This window comes from Eublepharis macularius, chromosome 8, assembly GCF_028583425.1.
Source record: "Eublepharis macularius isolate TG4126 chromosome 8, MPM_Emac_v1.0, whole genome shotgun sequence".
Taxonomy (NCBI): Eukaryota; Metazoa; Chordata; class Lepidosauria; order Squamata; family Eublepharidae; genus Eublepharis; species Eublepharis macularius.
The window spans coordinates 138,065,298-138,077,721 of record NC_072797.1 but is presented as its reverse complement, the minus strand read 5'-3'; the positions used below and the strand labels follow the sequence as shown (position 1 = coordinate 138,077,721).

At 54.5% G+C, this 12,424-nt stretch overlaps 1 protein-coding gene across 1 annotated transcript; it reads right to left on the bottom strand.

Moving 5' to 3' along the window:
* Positions 1–3,816: 3,816 nt before the first annotated feature.
* On the bottom strand, positions 3,817–8,186 carry LOC129335184 (basic proline-rich protein-like). Its single transcript, XM_054987625.1, has 4 exons — positions 8,165–8,186; positions 7,075–7,524; positions 5,057–5,245; positions 3,817–3,917 (listed from the first exon to the last, which is right to left on the bottom strand). The coding sequence occupies exons 1-4, from the start codon at positions 8,184–8,186 to the stop codon at positions 3,817–3,819; spliced, it is 762 nt and encodes a 253-aa protein (XP_054843600.1).
* Between the last annotated feature and the right edge of the window lie 4,238 nt (positions 8,187–12,424).

Below are 12,424 nucleotides of genomic sequence, written 5' to 3'. Positions count from 1 at the left end.
AGTCCAGTAGCACCTTTAACACTAACAAACTTTATTGTAGCGTAAGCTTTTGAGAAATACAGGTCTCTTCAGCAGATGTATCATCAGATGCTTCTGCCAAAGAGAGTTGTGTACGTTTATGCTACAATAAAATTTGTTAGTCTTAAAGGTGCCACCGAACTATTTACTAATTTGCAGCAACAGACTAACACGGCTAATTCCTCTGGATCTATGACCATTCTTCCCAGACACCCAGCTTGTACATTGCTAATTTTAAAGCCCCTTACAGTGGTTTAATATCCTACCAACATATTTGAATCCCAGTCTTCATGGTGCAAAGGCTTTTCTTAAAGATCTGTAACCCTTTCACTGAATGATGATACCAGAGTCCCTTGAATACCAGAGTCCCTACAGTTATCTTTGTTTAAAAATGATTTATATTTGTAGGGTAAACTAGACCTTTCCTTGGAATACCGTTCCTTGAAGGAGGCTTATGTGCTCCCTGTGTGGCAGTCCATCCGTGTCTGAGCTGTGCCCTCTACACCTATAAATGGGGAGGCCATCACAGCACTGTTCCTGCATATGGAAAACGTTTGCCTAATGGCTGAGACTCTCTTATAATGAAGGTGCTCTAATGTGGTTTCATGTAGTGTTAGCATTATAATTTGTTTGTTGCACTTTGTTCATGGATTTCTTGTATGCTACAATTGTAATGGCCTTTGACTCTATACAATAAAAACTCTGTCTGTCTGTCTGTCTGTCTGTCTCTCTCATGTGGAAAAATTCCCTGCATACAGAAAACGGGACAGGCTTGGATCCTAAGACCCTCCAGCAGAAATCCTTTTCCTCCTGTGGAGGAGGGGAGATGTTTGCCCATTTCCACCACCTTCTGCCCTCTGCATGCTCTTTTGGGTGCACTGGGGAGCCAATTCTTCAGAAGCCAAGAAGACTGCAGTGGAAAGGAGGAGGCAGGGGGGCTGACCTTTCTCTGGCGCGACTCCGCTTGCTCTGCTTAGGATCCAAGCCCTGGTTTTCTATGAAGATGCTGGTTGGGACTCCCATGACTGAATGCTCATAAAAATAAAATGTTTATAAAAATGCAAGCATTCAGTCATGGGAGTCCCAACCAGCATCCTGAATCAGTACAGTCCCCGCCCCCCCTCCTCTACCATTTAAGCAAGAAGAACTACCACTTAGAACCGAGCCTGTTTATTGAGAGTTTGGGAGGCCAGTTCCACTGGGAAAGAGTCTCTGGCTGATCCCGAAGACAAAGGACGGGATCCAACCTGAGTCCAGCAAGTTCAAATTTCAACACTCATCACATTTCTAATCAGGGCTTTTTTTCAGTGGGAACCTGGTGGAACGGAGTTACGGCACCTCTTGAAAATGGTCACATGGTTGGTGGCCCCGCCCCCTGATCTCCAGACAGAGGGGAGTTGAGATGGCCCTCTGCCCCACTCCAGGACAATCTAAACTTCCCTCTCTCTGGAGATCAGGGGGTGGAGCCACCAGCCATGTGACCATTTTTGCAAGGGCTATTTAAACTTTTAAAAACTCCCCCTTGTTCCAGCTGACCCAAAGTGACCTCATTGTGCGGTTCTGAGTTCCCCCACCTCTTTTCCCAGAAGAAGAAAAAAAGCCCTGTTCCTGATGCTGCAATGGGAGGGAGCAAGTCCCACTGAACCCACTGGACGGCTGAGTGAATGCTGATTCCATCCAGCACTGCACATCAAACGGAGGTCAATCAGTGGAAATCACAAAACAGGCTCCATTATCCCATCCAAAACAAGAGGACTTAAAACAATTGGATTGTGCCCGTTGCACAAGACTCATTGCTATATGTTTAGAATATGGTCTTGTGTATAATTTTTTGCTGCCTCACTGCCAGTAATTCGGGTGAGGGGGTATAAGGCAACGTAAGAGTTCTGGCTTGGAGATCCTCGTTCAACAAAGGCCTCATTTTGCTCAGGAGGCAAAATGTTTGGATTCAGGTGAGCTGCACAGGAACACACAGTTTTTTCATGTTAATTATAGCCCACTTTTCTCACTAAGACACAAGGTGGATTACACAGTTTTGAAGGTAGACACGCAAAGTGCCGTAGCAGTCCCTCCGAGTCTGTCCTGCTAGAGACTAGGTAGACGCGTACTTTGGTAGGGAGCTATTTTAAGTGGCGTATTTTAGCCACAGAAAACAGAATAAGAGGTAATAAGACAGACATCTGAGAATGTGCTGAGCCCGTCTCTTTTACCCACTAGTTCTCACGGGGGGAGGGTCCACAGTGCAATTTCCCAGTGGGCCATTTGCCCGGTGGCCAGGAGCAAGTACACGCCAGAGAGGCAAGGCAGACCTTTTTCAACCTTGCTAGGGTTTATATCGGCTGAAGCAGATTCCATCTATCTGGGCGTTGCCGGTTCGATTTCCCCCCTTATCACCCCCCCCCCGTTTTCTTATCGCCTCTTTGAACCTTCCTCCCACCCTAAGAGGGTGAGAGCCCTCCTCGGGGGCTTTCCGCTCTTCCAGCCTTGCGCAGCGACGTCTTTCCGGCGAAATCCACAGGGCATTTTGCAAGAGGAAAGGCGATACAGGTTGGAGCCAAGCGGAGGGCGCGCGCAACAAGAGTTTGCAACGTTTGCGAAGCTCTTGGTGGGGTTGCAGAGCCTCGGGGGCCACCCGGCCCCTCCCCTAACATACACCCCCCCAAAACCCCTGAAAAGTTGAGTTTCATCAGAAGGTAAAGCTGATCCACTCCCCAGGTTTTACTGTGCGCCGGATCCAGATCGCTCCATCATACTCTCTGTTTTAAACCTTAGGCGATTCCTGAGGCTTTCCCACCATGCCCTTTTCTCTGGAAAAGTCAATAATGCTAGGAAAAGTGGAAGGCAGCAGGAAAAGAGGAAGACCTAAAACGAAGTGGCTTGACTCCATAAAAGAAGCCACGTCCTCCCGTTTGCAGGATCTGAGCAAGAATGATAGGACGTTTGGGAGCTCTTTCCTTCATAGGGTCGCCACAGGGGACTTGACGGCACCCCCCCTCTCTCTCCCTCTCCCTCTCCCTCTCCCACACACAGAGCCCTAAAAAACCTCTTATGCCCGCAACCAGCCTAAGGAAGGGTGAGGGACTCTAAAGTTTGTCCAGTGCCTGTGACATTTGGAATGGTCCTGATAAGACAACTTTGCAGTGCTGTTGTTGCTGACGTCAAAGGGGCGCAGGCGTGTCTGTCCAAGGGAGCCCGAGCCGGGGCCCCGCTAAGGCTGCGCCCCCAAAGCCTCCCACTCGCAAGGAAGCGCCTTGCAACGGAGCGGGGCCCTTTCTGGCGGGCTGGGCCGGCTGGGCCCGTGCTGCGAGTCGGAAGCAACCGGTTAAGCAGCCTCCCTTCGAGCGCGGACTCCTGCCGAGTGGCCCAGTGGCACGTTTACTCGGAAGCAGGTCCTGTTGCGTCGCCTGAGATTTACTCCGGAGTAAGCCTTCGCCCTTAAGAACACGGCCTTGCAAGATGCACGGGCGAATACTCCCCGCCCGCGGTGCGCCCGTGCGCCCTGCTCTTCCCTGCTGCCTGCGTCCCGAAGAGCTCGGCCAAGTTCAAGGCAGCCTTGCCCCCAAGAGAAACCGCGTGGAAGCCCCGCGGGGGGGGGGGGCAGCCGTTGGGGGCAAATCCCAGCGACGGGTTCTTCTAGCGAAGCAGGTCCCAGGCGGCAGCTGCAGCTGAGCCGCGAGCGGCGTCCAATGGACGGCTGGAGCCTAAGTCAGTCGGCTTCCTGGAGAGTAAGGGCGTCGGTCTCTATAGACTCCCAGGAAGCGCCGCGGGACTCGCTTCGTTGCTGACCTACTGCTCGGGCTACTGAGGCGCGTTTACTCGGGAGTCAGTTCCGCAGAGTTGACTCCGGTCGCCTTCCCGGGGCCTGGCACGGAGCTCGGCCAGGCTGTGCCTTGTGCTGCCTGTTGGGGGGATGAGGGCTGGCAAGAGTCTTTCAAGTAAAGGCTGCTAAAATCGAGGACGCCCGCCCGCCCGCCCGCCTGCTCGGGAGCAAAGGGAGCATCGCTGGCAGCTGCCCCCCCTCCCCCATGCGAGTTAAGAGACTCGACTCAAAACAAGGCGCTTTTTCAAAAAAGCAAACAAAAGCGGCAGCTCTTGAGTTTGAAGAGGATCCTTTGCAACGTCCTGCACTACGTGGGCGGAGGAGGAGACTTCCCTTGGACCCCATTCATAAAAAGAAAGGCCTCGTCGGAAACGGACGGACTTGCAAACAAAAAAAAACAAAAAAACCCAGAATTGGCAGCTTGCGATTTTTCAGCGACAGTGTTAAAATGCTATTAGAAAAGAAGAGGGTTTACTTCTGAGTAAACGTGCCTAGACTTCGACGGGCAGAAAGCAAGAAGCAGACGCCACGGTCCGAGCTGTGCATTTATTCAAAAGCAAACCCCGTCGATTACAATAGGATTTACTCTCGAGTAAACGTGCCTAGGAGTGCCTCCTTCGTTCTGGGTATCTCGGACTGAGCAATATGTGCGCTGCCGTTTAAATGAATTTCATACTGATGTTTTTACATTTTTATGCTACCCTGTTGATCTTTTTGTTATAATCCGCTTCCAGCCCACTTGCCCAGCGAGCCGGGCGAGCGGAATATAAATCAAATAAATGAGTGATTCCGCACAGGTTGGATAATGCATTTCCAATCCTCTTTATAGATCATTTTGAACAGATTTTGTTGTGTGGGGAACAAAAAATGCACCTCAAACTATTGATAAAGTGCATTGAAAGTGCATTATTCCACGTGTGGGGAATCAGCCAATGAATCAACTAAATAAATAGGTCCCTTGGCTTTCTGATGGACGTCCAAGGGTGGGTCGGCAGAGCCAGAGTCTCAAAAGCCCCCGCAAGCCAAGCCTTTGGCACGGCTTGTCCTGACAGACATTCGCCTGAAGAACCGACCGCGCTCACCCGCCTGTCTACGGAGCCGCGGGAAGCTCCCCAGCCTGGCATAAGACCCGCGCCTTTCCCGGGGGAGAAGTCCCGCCGACCCCCGGAGAGTTTTCTTCCCGAGTTGCTCAGAAGGCAGTGGCTGAGACAGGCTTACTCAGGAGCAAGCTCGCACTCCGCCAGATTGACCGCTGAGTAGGATCGCGCTGCGCGAGGGAACGGGGCTCGGGAGGCGAGGCGAAAAGCTGCCCGGCTTTGCGGCGCAGCCCCGTTCCTTGCGGCCGGTTTTCTTTCGGAGGAGGAAGGGAGGCTCCAGGCCCGCCCGGCCGCAGGGCTGCCCCCGGCCCTAAGCATTCGGCCCACCCAGCGCAAGGGGCTGGCCTCCGAGAAAGGGGCCGGAGAGCTGCCCTGTCGAGCCGAGGAAAACTGCCTTCGACTGAGCGACTAAGCGGCGTTGCCCTTTTCTAAACCCACTCGACTCTTCTTAGGGCTGCGGGGCTATTTGCCGCGAAGTGCTTTGCGCTGTGTTCGGTCTTCAGCCGTGGAAACTCGCCAGGTGCCCTTGAGACAGTCGCTCTGTCTCCGCCTGATCTACCTCGCAGGGCTGTGCTGAGGATAAAAGAGCAGTGTTGGGATTTGCTTTGGGTCCCTATTGTGGAGAGAGGCGGGCACACATATAAACGAACACGAACGAACGAATGAACGAATGAATGAACAAACGAATGAATGAACAAACAAATGAATGAATGAGTTCCTTTGCCCAGAAGCGAGTTCTAGTTTGGCCAACAAGACCCGCTTTTTAATAAGCATCCTCAGAACGCCAGCTTTTGATGTGCAATCCTATGCAAACGCCTTGGACTCCATTGAGCAGAGGCGCAATGCCCGCGCTAATGCATGAGCATTACTTGGAAGAAAATCCCATTGAAAGAAACGGTATTTCCTTTCGAGTATTGTTTTCGGAAAGGAAAAAAAACCCCTCCATGGCACTTCCCCCCTTCAATAAATAGACTTGGGGATTCGCTACTTGTAAGCGAGGAAGCCTCAGGTAGGGGAATTATAATCAACCCAAGGTAAATTTGCCCTCGCAGAGTCGAGACCCCCCTTCTAAACATGTTACCCCTGAAGCCCACGCAGGGGAGCATTTACTGTGTTCCTGCAGTCCGGAATCCCCCTGCCAGTAGCCCCAGTCCCACCTGACTAGTCTTTGTTTCGCTAAAAAGTTTAGGCCAAGGTTTAAAATCCTATTCAAAACATCGTCGCGCTCGCATCCATTTTAAAAAATTACCATCAAGCCTGTTCTAATTATTTATTTATTATCATTTTTATGAAAGTCTATTCTATACAATAAGCGCAGTTATCATACATTGCATGGGGATGCCTGCGACTCTTCCACGCCCTCGGTTGCTTTTCCGAAGTAGTAAAAATCCCAGTAGCACTTTTAAGACTAACCAGCTTTCGTCTCTGACGAAGAGAGCTGTGGTTCTCGAAAGCTTATGCCTCAATAAAGCTGGTTAGTCTTAAAGGTGCTACTGGACTTTTTACTATTTTGCAACTACAGACTAACAGGGCTAACTCCTCTGGATCTTTTCCAAAGTAGTTCATTAACTACATTGCATGGGAAATATGTGTGAATAATCGCACTGCACTGCATGTCGGCCTGATAGACTCGAAAACGGGCTTCTGTAAAGACTCGGGTACGACCCAGCCCCAACTGAAGCGCCTTCCAACGATTTCGGCCAGGCGGTTCGATCGCGGGCGGAACTCCTCCTTTGAAACGCAAATCCTGAGCAAGAGTTACACCCTCCCAGACCCATAGAAATCTCAGCGTATTGTTGATTGGCTTCTAGCCTAGACACGAAATAGTAAAAAGTCCAGCAGCACCATTAAGACTAACCAACTTTATAGCTTTCGAGAGTCCCAGTTCTCTTCGTCAGGTGCATGCATAGCCCAGACACGGGTTCTGAGGAGTAAACCACGTTGCACTCGTTGGAATTTACTTGCCAAGTAAACACCCATAGTTTTTTTTTATCTTGCTTGTCTGAATCATGCCCTAGTAGTAGTGAGGAGAACAACAACAACAACAGTAAGATGTTCCTGCCTCAGGAAATCCCCTCTCTGGACCAAGTAGGAGGGGCGGGCCTGATCCGGCCCCACTCCCCGGGCCTGCGTGCTCACAAGGGGGGGGGGCGGTCGTTGTCCCATCCGCCGGTCTCGATCGCGGCTCCTTCGGGCGGGGATGACCCTGGCGGAGCTGGCCTTTGTCCTGCCCGGCGTGAGGCGCCTTCCCTTCCCCTGGGACGGTGATCTTGACCTCGGGCGGCCCCGGCGGGGGCGGAGGCGGAGGCGGAGGCGGAGGCGGAGGCCGGGCGTTGCTTCCGGGCCTTGAGTTTGGCCAAGGGGCCGGCCGGCCGCGTTTCAGAGCCGGGACTCCCGCCGGTGCCCGGCGCTTGGACTTCCAAGCGGGGCTTGCAGCCAACTCGGCTTGCTGGAAAGCGCGGCCTTTCCCGGGAGAGGGCGGCTTCCGGAGGCCGGGCAGCCCGGCTTTAGCCTCCTCCTCCTCCAGACTACAGGGGGAAGATCCGGCACTCGGCCGCGGGCCTTGTTGTTTGAATGCCTCGGGACCGTCTGGAGCAATAAGAAGAGGGGGAGACACCACCGCGGACGCGGGGCCAATTCGGAATTAAAAGCGCCCTGCTGGATCAGCCCAGGCTCCATCTAGCGCGGCACTCTCGGTTTCCCCCAGCAACAGCCAGATGCCTTCCGCATGCAGCCCTCCTTCGTTTCTCTCCAGCATCTGGTATGAAGGTATACTGCCTCTGGCTGCGGAGGTTCCATTTTGCTACCACGGCTAATAGCCCAGATAGTATCAGGCGCCATGAATGTGTCTAGCTTTGTTTGTTTATAGGCAGCCCTCATGACACCTCGAAGCAGCCAAGTCCAAGGCCAGGGTCGAGAGAGGCGCCCTTGCTCCCCCCCCCCACCTCCTCAGTTTTGGGGCTGTTGGAGATTTGAGTGTGTGTGTGTGCGTGGTGCCCTCAAGTCATAGCTGACTTATGGCGACTCCTGGTGGAGTTTACCTGGCAAGAGACTAACAGAGGTGGTTTGCCATGGCCTGCCTCTGCAGCCCTGGTCTTCGTTGGAGGCCTCCCAGCCAATGACTGACCAAGGCCCGCCCTGCTTAGCTTCTGAGATCTGACACGATCAGGCGCCAGCGACATAAACTTCCATGGGCAAGAGCGGACGTGGTCAGATGGGCGACACTGACCTGTGGGGTGCTGCGTACACATCAGGGGCTTAGGAAATGAGAGAGATTAGAAGAGGCCAGATCCTGAAAGAGAAGAGGCCAGACCTAGAATCTACTGAAGCTAACGAGGTCCAGCAAGAAGTGCCCCCGAGCATGCAAAGCGCCCGAGTAACTGCCCTTGCACCGCGCCCTGGTTTCCTGAGCCAAAGAAACAGGCGCGGCTTTCCCCGGGCAGACAAGGGGGCACATTTTGTGTGTTCCAGAAACCGCTCTAGGTCCGCGAGAAGTGGGCGGCTGAGAGCGGACCTTAAACCCCGCTTTCCTGTTGCGCGTTGGCAGTGTATGCCTGCGCCTCTAACTCGTCCCAAGCGCGTCCCAAACGCGCACGTCCCAAACCCAGAAGTAAATCCCACAAAGCTGGATAGAGTTTACTCCCTAGGAAGTGTGTATAGGATTGCATCTTGGCTCCAATTTCTTTGAAATCTGGGCAATCAATTAAGCAAATTTATCCAAATTTCATATCCAAATTATACCTCTCTACGGGGAGGGGAGAGGGCGGAGGAGGCAGGATCTTGCCCCCCCCCTCCGGACTGCCCTCCCCTCCCCCAGATCCAGCTTTCGGACCTGCACGCATGCGACGCTGCCCTTCCCCCACCTCGAGGCAGGCAGGCAAAACAGAGTTTTAGAGGCAGGGAAACATTCCGCAGCTGCACGAAAACCTGGACTGAAGCCCCCCCCCCGCGCTCCCCGCCTCTTCCTGCCCTGCAGAGCCCCTTTAATTAAAGTCACCGAGTCTCGGGGTCTTCTCGGCGTGGCTTCTCCGGGGCCGGAATCCACTTCCCCGCCCCTGCCCCCTCCCGGCCCTTTCTCTCTTGCTCGGCCGCCTGGAGTCGCCTCCAGTGACTCGGATGTCGTTAGCAGCAGCGGGGACAGCTTCGCCCAGATGTGGGGGGCTTTCGGCGGCCAGATGTGTCCCCCTCCCCCAGTGCCTAACCCTCAGGGCCCACCCCTTCCACTGAGTTTTAACAGCCTTTTGGACCGGCTCCCAGTGTTTGGGGCTCAGCTTTTCTTCGCAGGGCAAAAGGGGTCGAAATTGAGCAGAAGCCCCGCGGCGTCCCGAAGGAGGACCGCATTTAATCCACCCGGATCTTCGCTGAGCCGGAGCTGGCGCCTTTCTTCAGCTGCCGGCATTTCCCGTGCTGGAATAAACGGCGGCGGGTCTGGGAAGGGGCTTCTGCTTGGTTTTGCTCCGATCAACGACCCCTCTGGAAATCACAAAGGGTATCAGCCGGCCCTGCAGCTGGGCCCAGCAGCCGAGTATTAGAGGCGAACCGGCATTTAAACAAGATTAAGTGAATGAATGGCAAACCTTTACACCCAATAAGGAAGGGAGCAATCCTAAACAGGTCTACTTAGAACTAATCCCCATGTTAGTCAGTGGGTCTTAATCCTAGGAAAAAGTCTTTGGGTGGCACCCAAACCCCCGTTGGAACCCAAGGCCCTCCTCGCTTCTTTGAATGTAAAATCAAACAGGAGTTTGAGGCGGTGAGCTTCGGTGGGGCAGAGGCAGCAAGCGACGTGCCATTTCCCCCTTTGGCCCGGCCCCCTCGGTCTCCAGCTCCGGCGAATCCCCGAGGGTGCAACTGCGCTACTTCGGGCCGGCTCCGAGCTGCAGCGTAAGCTCTTCGGGGCCGAGCACTCGCTTACCCTTTAGACAGCCTCGGCCTCCACGTGGAGGTCGGGGCTCCCCTGCCTTAGACCCGGGGCAGCGCAGCCAGCCTTGCCGGAGCGGCGGATCATTTACTCCTTGCGGATAATTCCGAACGGTTATTCGGAGAGCCAGTTTGGTGTAGAGGTTAAGAGCGCGGGACCCTAATCGGGAGAGCCGGGTTTGATTCCCCCTTCCTCCACTTGGAGCCAGCTGGGGGACCTTGGGCTAGTCACAGCTCTCTCAGAGCCCTCTCAGCCCCACCCACTTCACAGGGTGATTGTTGGGGGGGAAATGATGGCATACTTTGTAAACCATTTTGAGTGGGCATTAAGTTGTCCTGAAGGGCGGTATATAAATCGGTTGTTGTTGTTGTTGTTGTTAATTATTATTATTAGTTGCAGAGTCGGCGGAATTTACAGGGCCATCCCATGCAGACTGGAAGTCTAGGGTGGCGCGGTTAGCCTGGGAGTGGCCCTCCCGCCCGCCGGTCAGTTAAAGGGGACTTGGCTGGGCTGCCTTTGCCCCGCCCCCCCACCTCCTGGGAGGCACCGTTCGGCCTCTCTGGTGCTGGCCCCTCCTGGCGAGGAGGAGAGTGGCCCCCCTCTGCCTCCCCCCGGTGACTCTCTAACCCACTCTGCCCCTTTCACGGCTGGTGTCGCCCTGCGCGCCAGTCTTGGAGGGCCCGGCAAAGCCGGCTGTCGGTGCCTGGCCCCCGCGCCAGCTGACAGGGCGAAATGAGCAGCCCTGCAGGCAGACGGGCGGGCGGGCCCAATTGGCAGGAAGGAAGCGGGGCCTTGTCGTTGTTACGGCGCCTCTCCGAGAGCCTGAAGGGGCCGCAGCCCCCATAAGCCCCGTGCAACCGTCACTGCCGCGACAATGGCCGGGGTTTGCAGGGGGGCTGTTACCGATTTTAACTCGGGGGGGGGGTCCTGCCCAGAGCGCTTCACCAAGCCAGGCGCTCCGAAGGCCGGGCCTGAGCTGCATTTTGGGTGCGTGTTGAGAGGTGTTAGTTCCCCTCCTGAGCAGCGGGGGGGGGGGGGGGAGAGGCCTGCGTGTGTACTGAAAAGCCCGTCCGAGGCTGGCATCAGCGCTGGTTGCTGGCTCGCACCCCGCTTTTGAGGGGGGGGGCGAGCTACGGACCGAGCTGGGAGGCGGGGGCCAAACAGGCCTCCACCTGCCATCTTTGGTCATTGTGCTCTGCAGGCCCGAGGGGGCTTTGGCGGGCATCAGCTCCGCGCAACGCAGAGAGAAACGTGCTAGAGCCATCCTAGAATGCCTACTCGGAAGTAAACCCAGTGGCGCTCGTGCCTTGAGGAATTTGCGTAGGACTGCAGCCGAGGAAAGTGTTTGGAGTGTTCAGCGGCACGTAACGGCCAGGAGACAGCCGGATGCACGCGTGTCAAGGGGGGGGGGGTTGCGTGTTAATTGTTCCCATTAGCCTGGGAGGGGGAGCCATTCCGCTTTCGGCTGTTAGAGATCCCGGTATGACTGTTCAAGGAAGTCCCCTTTCTAGCTCTTCCATCGCCGCCCTTCTCTTACTGAGCTCAGCATGAACCCAGAACCCCGTACCCACGTTGCCCTGTAGATCTACAGGTAGCAGCATAGAGCTGTTTGTAAGAAAGAGCCGACACGGGTTTACTTTCAGCATAAAGTGCACGGGGAATAATTCTCATACACCCGTTGAATGTCTATGGTAAGAATTAAACCGCGCTCAGACAAAGAATAATTAATCTGATGGTATTTAGCTCTGTTCACATAGTACAGGGAACCCAGGTATCTCGGCACGTACACCTGTCTGTAAAGAAAGAGCTAAGGCGCTTCCACTTTAGGAATGAAACGGGGGACCAGCACCTGGATAAAGTGGGCTTTTAACCCAGGGGTTCAGCTGCAGGTGCCTTGAACGGAGCAAGAATTCTTGTAAAACAGAAATCCGTACTGTTTACAGACGATTCCTGCGTCCGCTGTAACTTATGGACAGCGCTCCTGTGTTCACTGTATCGTGTGTACAGGAGCCTGGGGGGAGGCGGGGAATGGGATTTAGACAGCGGCGATTCGGTGGCGCTGGAACAGTCACTCTCGCAGCCGAGCGTCTCTCTCAGTGTTGTTGTAAGGATCTAATAAGGTTAACCACCATCTCCCGCCGTGGCGAGATCCTTGGAGCAAGAGCAAGAGAGGAATGGGGTAAAGATGAATAAAGGCCTCTGAAGGCGGCCGAGTCCCGGCTACTCCGGCACTGAGTCGCTGTCAGAACCAGCCTGTGGCCTCTTTACCAGGAAGGGGTAAAGGGGCTTACTTCCAAACCCGCCCTCCCCCTTCCCTCTGCTCCCAGCCGAGTTCTCTGCCTGGCTGTTAATTTCTGCACAAATCCTCACCGATTTTACACCTCTCTCTAGGAACCAGCTTCCTTCCTTCAGGAAGCTCGACCCACCTGCCTATCCCTTTGAGAGCTGTGGATCTGAAGGCAATATAAGAGGGGGCTGGAAAACCCGTGGCGCCGCTTCCAGATACTTCGGCTTAAAAAACAAGCAAACAAGAAAACCCCGACCTGTGGTTGGCAGCCAATAACGCCG